The 12,869-nt window shown below is 40.7% G+C and overlaps 1 protein-coding gene across 1 annotated transcript in view; it reads right to left on the reverse strand.

Moving 5' to 3' along the window:
• The window catches only part of Tnfrsf13b (TNF receptor superfamily member 13B), a gene marked incomplete at its 3' end in the record, with an annotated part of 35,882 nt that overhangs the window by 10,331 nt on the left and 12,682 nt on the right, over positions 1–12,869 (reverse strand). The window contains exons 2-3 of the mRNA XM_010637523.1: positions 4,475–4,612; positions 265–510 (exon numbers count right to left, since the gene is read on the reverse strand). Of these exons, the coding sequence (XP_010635825.1) occupies positions 265–510; positions 4,475–4,583 (355 nt within the window). The remainder of the gene's footprint in view (positions 1–264; positions 511–4,474; positions 4,613–12,869) is intronic.

Raw genomic sequence — 12,869 nt, forward strand, 5'->3', positions numbered from 1 at the left:
AAAAAAAAAAAAAAAAAAGGAAAAGAACTTGCATGGTCCTGGCAGCCCTGATTATGAGGCTCTCACTCACTAGTCAGGTCTTTTCTTTGGCTCTCTTCTTGTCCACAGACTTCAGGAAATTTTGTCTAAATTGTTTTCCTCTCCTGGGATGGCTGCCCTGGCCTCTGGCCATCTACTGGACTCTGTGCTCCCTAAAATGCACACTCTTCTTATGCCACCCATTCCTACCCTCAGACCTCATGCCAGCTGATCTCAGTGGCTTACCTGGACCTGTCTCCGAGCCTCTGTGCTCCGATCCCTGGGATCGTCCCAAGTTATCAGACCTGGTGTCCACCTCCCCAGCCTGCTGTCTCCAGACCTCTGGAGGGAGGCTCCCTCGGTTCCGGGGCTTGTTCTCACAGAAATGTGCACACTGCTTGGGGTGCTGCCCGCAGATGGAGATGCAGCTGATGCAGTCTCTCAGGAGGTGGTCATAGTACTTGCCTTGCTCCTTGCGGCAGCTGAGGGACTCTGGGAAACAGAAATGTATGACGCATCTGGGTGATACAGGCTGCAGAAGCTCTGGCCTGGACTCAAAGAACATCAAAGTAAAAAGAAACAAGCAGTCCAATTCTCAGAAAGCATTCCAGAATAATCCAAATATTTTTACAATAAACCAATTGAAGGCTATGCACCATCCTCAAAGTACTATGCTAGCTGCACTCCCCACATTTTGATATATGGTATCTTCACTGTATCTAGTTCAAAATAATTTTTAAATTTTTATTTCTTGTTTGACCTATAGATTCTTTAAAGGTGCATTTCTTAGTTTCCAAACATATGAAGATTTTTTTTTACTTTTAAAATTGATATCTAGATTATTACATTGTCATACACGATCTTTGCTTACCTTTTTCTTCAAGGAAAAATATGTTTCAAATTAGCATAAGTAACATGGAGGAAAAGCCAGAATCCTTGTTGGCAAGTTGGGAGAAGGGGGTGGGAGGAACGTGGAAAAGCTCACATTAATAGTGCCTCTTCTGCCTTAAAAATCTGAAAATGGCAGCAGGTTAAACGGGTACCAGTGCCAAGGGACAGAAATCAAGCCAACTAATACCCAAGCACATCTGCCTCCAGGAGCACAAGAAATCCAACTCTGTTAGCATAAAAGAAGTATACTGGAGGGCTGAGGTGTGGCTCAGTGTCAGAACACTTGTCAGGATATGTGAGGCCCTAAGTGCCAGTCCCAGCATGGAGAAAAAGAAAAGGCATCCATTTGAGACAATCATTTACCTTCTGGAAAGCCTCAGAATGTTTTTACTTTCCAACCCAATCTAAAAAGTGGGCATGTGTAATGACTAGACACTTCACAGAAGAATAAGTACAAACGAGCATTAAAGAACATGAAGAAATGTTCAATCACTGGCCATTGGAGAATCACAAATTAAAACAACTTGGACATTCCTCCTTACCTCAGAAAGAATATCTAGCATCAAGAAATCAAATAATAACAACTTCTAGAGAGGCTGCAGGGAAAAATTAACCCTTCTACACTGTTGATGGGGATGTAAGCTGGTACAACCTCTATGGAAATCAGTGTGGAGAGTCTATAAAAAACTAAAAATAGAAATTTCATTTGATCCAGCTGTTCCCCCTCTAAGTATCTTTCCCAAAGAGTTAAAGACATATTACAGAGTTACATGTATGCCCACGTTTATAGCAGCACAATTCATAATAGCTAAATCTTGAGAGCAGGCTACAGGCCCATCAGCAGATGAGTGGATAAAGGAAATGACACGTTTACACATAATGGAGTACTGTTCTGCCAGAAAAGGGTAAACCTGAGTCATTGTAGGAAAATGGATATGCCTTGAGACCACGATGTTAAGTGAAATAAATCCGACACACAAGATGAAACATTGCATTGTTTGCTTATATGAGACCCAGAATAAAAATAAAAAGAAAACTGAAAGATAGATAATAGGAAGTAGGCAGAAAGCTTATTCTCAAAGGGGAAGGGGATCAAGAGATGGAGGGGAGAAGGAGGAAAGGGATGAGATGAAAAAATGAATCAGGATGTGTTATGCACAGGTACCAGTTGTATACAAACAATGTAAACATCGTGTACTACAGACATGTACAAAAAAGGAAGAGGATCAAAGGATGCATGGAGAGGATGGGGAGAAAAAGGAAAGGGGATGAAAAAAGAATTATGATGTGTTAGGCACATGTACCGACTCCACACAAGGAACGTAAACATTACGCACTACACACATGTACTACCAAACCAAAAAAATTTTAAAAGAGAAAAGAATAATTTTACTTTCCTAAGTTAAGTTTCCTTTGTCTTTGAGATTCTGTTCATGTGAAATGTGATTCACACATAGATTTTAACAGCACATTTCAGAGGCAGTGTAGGAGAGTGGTAAATAAGACAGACATCAAAGCCAAGCAGTCTTGGTGACGTCCTCTTCCACCACTTGTAAGCTGTGTCATCTTAACTCTCCACACCCAATTTCTTCATTCCCAAGAGAGGAACAGTTATAACGCTGACTTCTCAGTCAGGGTTCGCTGGCAGAGCTGAAACACCCAGCACTGGGCTTGGCACATAGTACGTGCTCAGTTAATAGACGGCAATGCGCTCGTGTGCGCGCGCGCACACACACACACACACACACACACACACACACACACACGTCCCTGACAGAGTAAATATCACAAAGACCAGAAAGATCATGGAACTGGGGCCTCAGGGACGATTTGAAGGATTCCCAATGGGCCAGCCCTGTACCTCACCCACACCGCCACTCATGCACCGCCAAATACTGCTCTCAGAGTTTCTGTGACCCCTTACCTGCCTCAGAGGTGAGAGGTGTGGCTGCTGTGGGTGGTACCCAAATACCCCAGACCTCACAGCTTGCCTGCACCTCAGGATTTTGGCATTCTCTATCGTGTCTTCCCCCACTCAAGCTTTTTCTATGTTGGTTCCTCCTCCAGGATACTCTTCTCTCTCACATGACTTCTGCATTCTGTTATCTCTGAACAGTCCACCTCCATAGTATGTCCCCATCGTGCAACTGTGACTTCTTATAGTACTTACCCTTTCTACCTTGAAAGGCAGTCATTTCTCCAATTAGAGGACGACTTCCTTGAAGGGTCAGGCCAGATTCCTATTTTCACGGAACTAAAGGATTCCATTTATGTTTGGGAGATGAAACAGTGAAAGTTCTAATTGATCAGTGCGTGGTGGTTCAGGGCCATAGTTTTGGAGTCAGAATCCTGAGCTCAAATCCTGACATCTGGGCCAGGGATTAGCTCAGTGGTTCTGCCACCTGCCTCAAATCCTGACATTTTCACTTTCAACTATATGACCTGAGGTAAGCCAATCAGCCTCTGTGAGTGCCACTGTATGTATTTATAAAATACTATGTGTCAGGCACTGTGCTAGGCTCAAGTTAGATGTGTCTCTTTCCCCTCAGAGAACTTGGCCTGGTGGCTGAGTCAGACATGAAATAAGTGCCTACCAAAGACCATAACAATAAGTTGCAAAAGATCTACCAAGAAAAAGAACAAAGGGGGGAGGGGGAGAAAAAGAACAAATTATAAAAGAAAAGAACAGTGAGCAACAGATATTTTTAAAGACAACTATAGAAAATTAGGTATGGCCTAAGTATTAGATTACTTAAAGAAATTGTGGGATCAATGAGATGTTAAGTTTGTTTTTGAGGTTATATGTATCAGAGATTCATGAGCTATATTATTTACAGGTAAGGCGTTAGGAGATCTTAATTTTCTTTAAAATATACAAGTCAAAAAATTGGGAAATTGGGCCAGGGATTTAGCTCAGTGGTTTTACCACCTGCCATGCAAATGCAAGGACCCAGGTTCAATCCCTGAAACCAAAAAAAAAAGGAAATTAAAAGACATTTTTGATGCTGATGTGATGTGCACAGGGGTTTATCATGCTATTTTGTCTCTATGTGTATGATTGATAATTTTTTTAATAAAAAGCTTTATAAGAAAGTGACAACAAAAGCTGGGCGTGGTGGCACACGCCTGTAATCCCAGCACTCGGGAGGCTGAGGCAGGAGGATCGCTGTGAGTTTGAGACCATCCTGGGCTACATAGTGAGTTCCAGGTCAGTCTCAACTACACAGTGAGACCCTGTCTCAAAAAAACAAACAACAGAGAAGGACAAAAGGGAGCCTAATTGCTACTGGGCAGTCTGAGGAGAACTTTGATAATTGGGCTGAGACCTGGAGGGTGAGTAGAAGGGAGCTGAGGGAAGATGAATGAGGAATATGCATTCCAGGCAGAGAAGAGAATGCAACATGTTCAGAAAGCTGGAAAGTGGCAGGGAAGCCACAGAGGTTCCAGGGTGAAGTGTGCCATATTGTGAGTTTTTCCCCTACCACTGAAGGCAGGGGGCTAGCAGGAGCTCAGGGGAGATGAAGAGGAGTGGTCTACTGTCCCCAAGCTCTGGCCCAGAACTCACTGCAGAAGGCTGCACAGGTGCGCTGGCTCCGATGGCTGCAGGCTGACTTGCAGGAGATGCATCTGTTTAGCAAATCATCCCAGTATTGCTCTTCGGGGCAGAGCCCCATAGCCACTACTGGCCACAGGCCCTGTGGAGCTGAGAGGTAGGAGAGGGTATGAGGCAGCTGATGAGCTGGTGGACACCCAGGCAGCTTCTCCTGCCCACATCCCAGAGGCATCCCCTCTGCCTCAGTAGGCAGGGGCAGCCAGACAAAGCTGGAGCCAACCCTTGCTGCACTCACTGGGAGACCTAGGGGTCCCATCTCACCTCTTTAGACTCAGTGCCCCCCCACTCTCAGGGCCCCTGACTTCTCACATTGGCTGCACCCAGCCTGCTCCTGCTCTCTCCTTTCTTTCACCCTGTCTTGACCTGCCACAGGATCTTTGCATAGGCTGCTCCCATTGCACAAACACTCTCTTCCCTTGCAACCTCCTCATCCTTGAGATCTCTATTCAGACCCACTTCCAAAGGGAAGGCTTCTGGCTTTCCCTCAACTGTGCCAAGAACCTTCTACAAAATCACAGTGATCACTTCCTTTTTATAAGTGTGGTTACTTCACACTGTCTCCAATACTAATGGTGGGCATCATGTGATAGGGCCTATGCCTAAATTTTTGTCCATTGCTGGTCCTTAGAACCTAGATAGTGCTTTGGAAATACTAGAAGACTTCTGGGAAGGTGGCAAAGTAGTGAGTGAATAGCAGAGAAAGATCTCCTAGTTTCAGTGTCCAGAAGCTGGAATAGCGCAATGTGAGGAAAAGAGGAAGGGGGAAGTGGGTCCCCAGGACTCAGAAACGTTCTGAAGCAAGAACTGAGGCCCACAGGGAGGGCAAGGAGAGAGATTTCGATGAAAAAGAAGGAGGTAGCAAGTGGGGCTATCCCCTGAATCCTGGCTCACTGCAAGGGAGGGGTGGCTCAAACCTGCAGATGCACTGTGACAACTGGCAACCCCAGAGGCTCCCATGGAGGAATGCACCAGGGCAACAGAGTGGGCCCAGTGGACTATGGTGACTGGTGAGTTATTTGGGGTCAGACACACCCAGGAGAGGGCGATTGGCCATTAGCCATCTTGGACAGGGGGCAAGTGAGTTCAGAATGCAGAGCAGATGCAGGCTGGCTCTATCTAGCAGCTGCCAGTGTCACTGTTGAGTTAAATCTGCAGGAAGTCAAAGAGGTGAGTTCCAGCTGTTCAGGAGCCAGGTTCCAGCTGGCAAGAGGCACACAGAGTGTCTGGAGCAAATTGGGTCCTGGCCTCACAGCCAGAAGCCAGCCTTAACTTCGGTGGAACTAAAGGTTCAGGCTTGCTGGGATTATCTACTACCCTGCCATAAATCCGTGGCTGGCTTGGTGGGATGAATCGACACCAAGCTGGGCTCTATTTGCCCACTTGTTCTACTAGTGACAACAGAGATGCACCTTGAGGCGGACATTTTTTTGTTTTTCTGGTTTTACTTTTGTTTTGTTTTTTCTTGACCATTCTTGTTTTTATGAATGTGAACATCGTTTCTAGTTTTGTTGTTGTTATTATGTTCCCTTATTGTTTTTATTTCTTTCTTCTCTTTCCCTCCTGTCTTCTTCACCAGTTTTTCTAATCTTCCTGTATCCTCCAGCCTTGCTTCTAACCTCTTCTTCTTCCTCCTCCTCCTCCTCCTCCTTCTTCTTCTTCTTTCTTCCTCTATTTTCCCCTCTAAGCCCCTTTAAATTTTCTCCCCTGAGGGTAAAAGTCCCATACTGAGGACTTATTTACTGGATAACAGTTTTCTGGTTTGTTTTAGATTTTGTTATATAGCCACAAATCTAGTTCATACAGTTAAAGGTGGCAAATTAAATTACCACAGTTTGTCATTTCTAGGCTGTGTTTGATGCTACTGTTATGCTGATTGTACTACTTTAGCTAATGTTATATAACTGTTTCAATCAATTGTTCTTCCTCATATGGCAAGGCCGAGATTGCCTAAGGGTCATAAACAATACTATAGGCCAATGCCAAAGAACCAGGGGCTAGGCCAAATAGGCAGCAACTTCTCCTGCCCAATACATTGAAGAGGTAGGATCCTGCAACAGACTCAAAACCCAAAAGCTAGCTACACCTGAAAGACATCTCTGAGAAGTAGTCATTTCCTAAGGGTTCTAAATGCTAGCAATAAAGCTACTTGCCATAAGCAATTTATAAGCAACAAGCCAGGAATTAAGCTAAAAAAAAAAAATGAGAAGCAAGATGCAACCTCAAACTTCCAGCTCACCAAAGGCAAACCCAGGGGACAATGAAATGGAACAATTTGAAAGCCACCCATCTGGACTTTCTGAAATGATAACAGCATAAGTGACATAGCAGATGAATGAGGGTCTAAAAAAAGTCAAATCAGAAATAATTTCTCAGAGATGGCCAATGTGAGGACAGAATATCAGATATAGAAAACAGGATTGCAGTTACTAATCCTGAAAAGCAAATTTTTCAAAAATAGCAAAGGACCAGGAAAAAATCAACCCAACATCTACTACATGAGGCAAAAAAGAATAACATAAGATTGATCATATTCAGCAAAAAAACAAGAAATAGCACAAATGACATAAAAACACTTCATAGAAGTAGTGGTAGAAAACATCCCAAGTGTGGAAAAAGCATCAATATGCAAGGCATATAGAATTCCAATTAGCTCTGATCAAAGGAAAAAATCTAGGGCCAGGGATTTTTAGCCCACTGGTGCTGTCACCTGCCTCACAAGTGCAAGGTCTTGAGTTCAATCTCCAGTACCAAAAAGAAATCTACCAAAGCATATAATAGTCAAGATTATAGAAATTCAACATAAGAACAGAATATTAAAAGCTGTTAGAGAAAAGAAACAAATCACCTATAGAGGAAAGCCCATCAGAATCACAGAAGACTTCTCAACACAAACCCTCAAGTCAAGGAGAGCTTGGAGTGAAGTATTTCAAGCTCTAAAAGCAAACAACCTCCAAAACAAATTGATATACCTTGCAAAACTTTCTTTCAAATGTGATGGAGAAGTAAAATACTTCCATGGGAAAGAACACCTGAGGAAATTCATAACAACCAAACTAGCACTACAAAATGTTCTAAGAACATTCTAGAGAGAGATAAAAAGGACTCCAACTCCATGAACCCCAACAGAATGAATCCACCAGGCAAGGCAAGCAATTAAGCAGAAGCACAAAAAAGTGAACCAACAGCAGGAACATAACATGACAAGGATAAGTCAATACATATCAGTTGTAACAATCAATGTTAATGGTCTTACTTTACTGATCCAAAGAAACAGACTAGTAGAATGGATTAAGAAGCAGATCCAACATTATGCTACAAACAAGAAACACATTTAATTAAAAAAGAAATTCATAGCATAAATTTCAAAGTCAAAGGATAGAAAACAATGCTCTTCCTGACAGAAAACCAGAAAAAACAAAGCAGGGGTAACTATTCTATTGCAAACAAAGTGGATTTCAAGCAAGACTGACTGAGACAAAGAAGGTCACTACATCCTTGTTAAGGGAACAATCCAAGAGGAAGAGATAACAATCAGAAATATATATGCACCACATACCAGTGCACCCAACTATATAAAACCAATATTAATGGACATGAAAAAATGAAAGAAATACTAATACAGTTGTAATATAGGACCTCAATACCACACTATCACAAATAGATCAACTAGACAAATAAATCAACAATGAAATATCAGAACTGAACCAAACTTTTGAACGAATGGTTTAGTAAGTGTCTATACAGTGTTCCAAGCCACAACATCAGAATATACATTCTTATCAGCTGCACATAGGATGTTTTCCAAAATAAACTGCATACTATCTCATAGAACATGCTTAAGTAAATGCAAAGGAACTGAAATTGTCTCATGCATATTTTTTCTGGTACTGGGGATCAAACTCAGGACCTTGCACTTGTGAAGCAGGCATGGTGCCACTGAACTAAATCCCCAGCCCTCCCATGCATATTATCAGGCCATAGTGCAATGAAATTGGAAACCAATGGCAAAAGAAACCACAAGAATTTCATAAACACATGGAAATTAAACAACACCCTCTTGAACAACAAATTGATCACAGAAGAAATTAGACAGTTTCCACAGTTAAAAAATAATGCCAACACAATATACCAGACCTTATGGAATACATTGAAAGCAGTCCTATCAGGGAAATTTATAGCAGTGAATTCCCATATCAGAAAAACAGAGCAAGCTTAAACAAACAACCTAGTGTTAAACCTCAAGTTTCAAAAACAACAAAAAAAAGAGCAAGTCAAGCCCAAAGAATATACAAGGGAAGAAATTATAAACATCAAAATAGAAATTAATGTAATGAAGACTAAGAAAATAATGCAAGGACTCAATGAATCAAAGAGTTTGATCTTTGAAAAATTAAATAAAATTGACAAACTCTTAGCCAACCTTATCAAAAAAAAAAAAAAAAAAAGGAAAGAAAAAATACAAATACAAATCCATGCTTAGGAATGAAAAGGGTAAAATCACAACAGATCCCGCAGAAACCCAGAAGATCACCAATACCTACTTCAAGAACCTATATTATTTTTTTGTTTGTTTGTTTGTTTGTTTGTTTTTTGTACCAGGGATTGAACTCAGGTCCTTGCACTTGCAAGGCAGGTGGTAGAACCACTGTGCTAAATCCTCAGCACATGAGAACCTGTATTCTAATAAGATTAAATGAACAGATTCCTAGATACATGTGAATTTCCAAAGTTGAATCAAGAAAATATAAAAATTCTAAATAAACCAATGTCAGTCAATGAAATTGAAGTTGTAATTAAAAACCTATGAACAAGGAAAAGCCTAGGCTGTGACAGATTCACTAATGAATTCTGCAATAAATTTGGAGAAGACTTAATGTCACTACTTCTCAAACTCTTTAATGAAATTGAAAGGGAAGCAACACTCCCAAAATCAGTCCTGGAAGTAAGCATTATTACACTGATACCAAAACCAGAGAAATATCCAACCAAAAAAGAGAACTATAGGCCAGTCTCTGTAATGAACATATACACAAAAATCTTCAGTAAGATACTGGCAAACAGAATGCAGCAAATAAATAGGATTATACACCATGACCAAGTAGGATTCATCCCAGGGATGCAGGGATGGTTCAATATATGCAAATCAATAAATGTAATGCACCGTATTCACAGAGCCAAAAACAAAAACCACAGGTTCATCTACATAGATGCAGGAAAAGTGTTTGAATAAGTCCCATTTATGATTTTTAAAATCCTATGGTATAGTCTTTAACCTGATAAAGGCCATCTATGACAAACCAACAGCCAATATCATATTAAATGGGCAAAAACTGACATCTTTCATTCTAAAGTCAGGAAAAATCAAGGATGTCCTGTGTCACCACTCTTATTCAATATAGTTCTGGAAACATTAGCCAGAGCAATTAGACAAAAGAAATAAGGATAAGTAAGGAAGAAGTTAAATTATCATTTGTAGATGATACTCTACATGGAAGAACTCAGAAAATCTACCAGAAGACTGCTAGATTTAATAACAAAATTCAGTAGTATAGCTGGATACAAAGACATACTCAAAATCAATAGCATTCCTGTACACAAATAACAAAAATCACTGAAAAACAAATTAGAGAAACAATAGCTTTCACAATAACATCCAAAAAAATGAAATACCTAGGAATCAATTTAATGAAGGAAGTAAAAGAACTTTTATGTTGAAAACTACAGTACTGTGAAAAAAGAAACGAAAGAAGATATCAGAAAATGGAAAGATATCCCTTGTTCTTGGAAGAACCACCATAGTGAAAATGGCCATATTTCCAAAATTGTTACACAGATTAAAGCAATCCTGATCAAAATACCAATAGCATACCTCAGAGAATTAGAGAAAACAATTCTAAAATCCATTTGCATTTGGGACCAGAAAAGAACTAGAATAGCAAAAGGAATTCTGGACAACAAAGGCAAGGCAGGGAGCATCACAGTCTCTGACTTGAAATTATATTACAAAGCTACTGTGATAAAAACAAAAAAGAAACAAACAAAAAACCAGCATGATAATGGCAAAAAAAAAAAAAAAAAAACAGACCTCAGAATCAATGGAACAGATTAGAAGAAGCAAAAACAACTCCAAATATACTCAGCCGCCCTATCTTTGACAAAAAACCTAAAACCTTGAATGGAAGAAAGCCTCTTTTAAGTTCGATCCCTGGTACCAAAAAAAAAAGAAAAGGAAAAGAAAAGAAAGCCTCTTTAATAATAATATAAACAATATCTAGAATATATAAAGAACTCAAAAAAATCAGATCCCCCAAATTTAAAGACTGAATCTAAAAATGTTCATCTAAAATGAATAGACATTTTTCAGTTGAAGTAGAAATGACATATAAATATATGAAAATGTGTTCAACATCACTGTAAGTTTAGAGACACAAAGTAAAACATTCTATCTCATTCCAGAAAGAAGGGCTATTATCAAGAAATCAACCAGTAACAAAGGATAGTGGGGCTGTGAGGAAAAAGGAACCCCTCTCCCCTGTTGGTGGGAGTGTAGACTGGTGCAACAATTGTGGAAATCAGTGTAGAGATTCCTCAAAAAAACTAAAATTAGATATTCCATTCGACCTAGCTATTCACCATCTTGCAATCTTCCCAAAAGAATTAAAAGCACAGACCACAGTGATATCTGCACACTCATGTTATAGTGGCACAGTTTTTAATAGATAAATCTTAGAAACAGCCCAAATGCAATATCAATCATTGAATGGATAAAGATGTGTTTTGTATTTTATGCAATGGAGTACTGCTCTGCCATAAAGAAGGATAAACTTGAGACATTTCTAGCTGGGCCAGGAATTTAGCTCAGTGGTGTGGCCACCTGCCTTGCAAGTGGAAAGTCCTAAGTTTGATCCCCAGTACCGGGGGGGGGGAGAGAGGTTTCTAGCTAAATGGATGCATCTTAAGACTATACTCTGAAGTGAGATAAATCAAACATACATGTGTAAATATCACATGGTTTCTCTGGTGTGAGAAACCAAAAGTGTAAATAAGAACCAAAATATATAATAGATATTGGGAAATGGGGAGAAAATGTTCAAATGAGAAGGGGAACAAGGAAGGGTGGAGGAGGAAAGGAAAGAAAGGGCAAGAAAAAAATGGAAGAAGATAAAAATGGAAACAAGGCCTTTGTGGATAAAGAGGGGAGTAGGGTTGAAGGGAGGGGACAGGAATGAGAAAAAAAGAAGCAAGATATATAACGTGTAGGTACAAATTCCCTATGATGAATGTTATTATGTATATATAAAATGTACCATAAAATAAGAAGGAAACACTAGGTGCTCATTAAGTAAATGAAGTTTTATTTGTTTGTTTGTTAAGCAATACAAGGGATTAAACCCAGGGCTTTTTGTGTTTTGTTTTATTTGAGACCAGGTCTCTCAGTAAGTTGCTCAGTTGCCCATGCTGGAGTCAAATGTGTGATCCTCTGTCCTCAGACTCTCAGACTGCTGGGATTTTAGCGTGCACCACTGCACCTAGATAAGTGATCATTGTATAAAGCAGATTTCTCCAGTGGTCTACAGTAAGGACTCAGTGTATGTCAACTTCCACCCATTCCTTATTTACTAAGGTGTGGAGCACACAATGATGCATGTACCACGCATACATCTGACATGTACATCCTGGGGATTGTGTATAACTACATCTCTGTAGCCCACATCAAGACAGAAACCATTTCTGCTCCTTGGATGATTCCCTGGAGCCACCTCTCATTAGTTCTCTACTCCTGGGGAGAAATGCTGTTCTGATTTTATCACTGTGTGGCACTAAAGTTTGAGCCCAGGGCCTCACATATACTAGGCAAGTGTTCTATCACTGAGCTACACCACCAGCCCTGCTGTTCTGATTTTTTATCACCATGGGCTCATATTGCCCATTCTGGAGCTTTGTTTGCCCATATGATCTCTGAGCCTCGCCTCCCCATGATGACATTCTCAGTGGTCTTCTAGTCCACGACTGCATCATCCTCTCTTTGGGAATGGCCTATCTGATTTCATGACATTCGCTCCCCACCAATGCTTCGCAAACATTTTTCAAGACATTTGCTTATTCTTCAGCAGGAGCAGACTGAGAAGGACAGTAGAGGGCTGTTGAACACAGCACCCTAAGCATGCAACCTTATCCACTTCCTGCTGGAACATACAACTGAGATTTAAGTTCACCCAGCCTCAAAGGTCAGATAGTGGAGAAGGTTGCTGCAGGGGCAGAGAGACAGCAGCAGCATTCTGGAAGTTGCAGGGGCTGGAGACTGGGGTTGGCTATAGACTAGATCTCCCCATGAGGATGCCCAGAG

The sequence above is a fragment of the Fukomys damarensis genome, unplaced genomic scaffold (assembly GCF_012274545.1).
Source record: "Fukomys damarensis isolate Sample0158 unplaced genomic scaffold, DMR_v1.0_HiC HiC_scaffold_23, whole genome shotgun sequence".
In the NCBI taxonomy this organism is placed as follows: domain Eukaryota; kingdom Metazoa; phylum Chordata; class Mammalia; order Rodentia; family Bathyergidae; genus Fukomys; species Fukomys damarensis.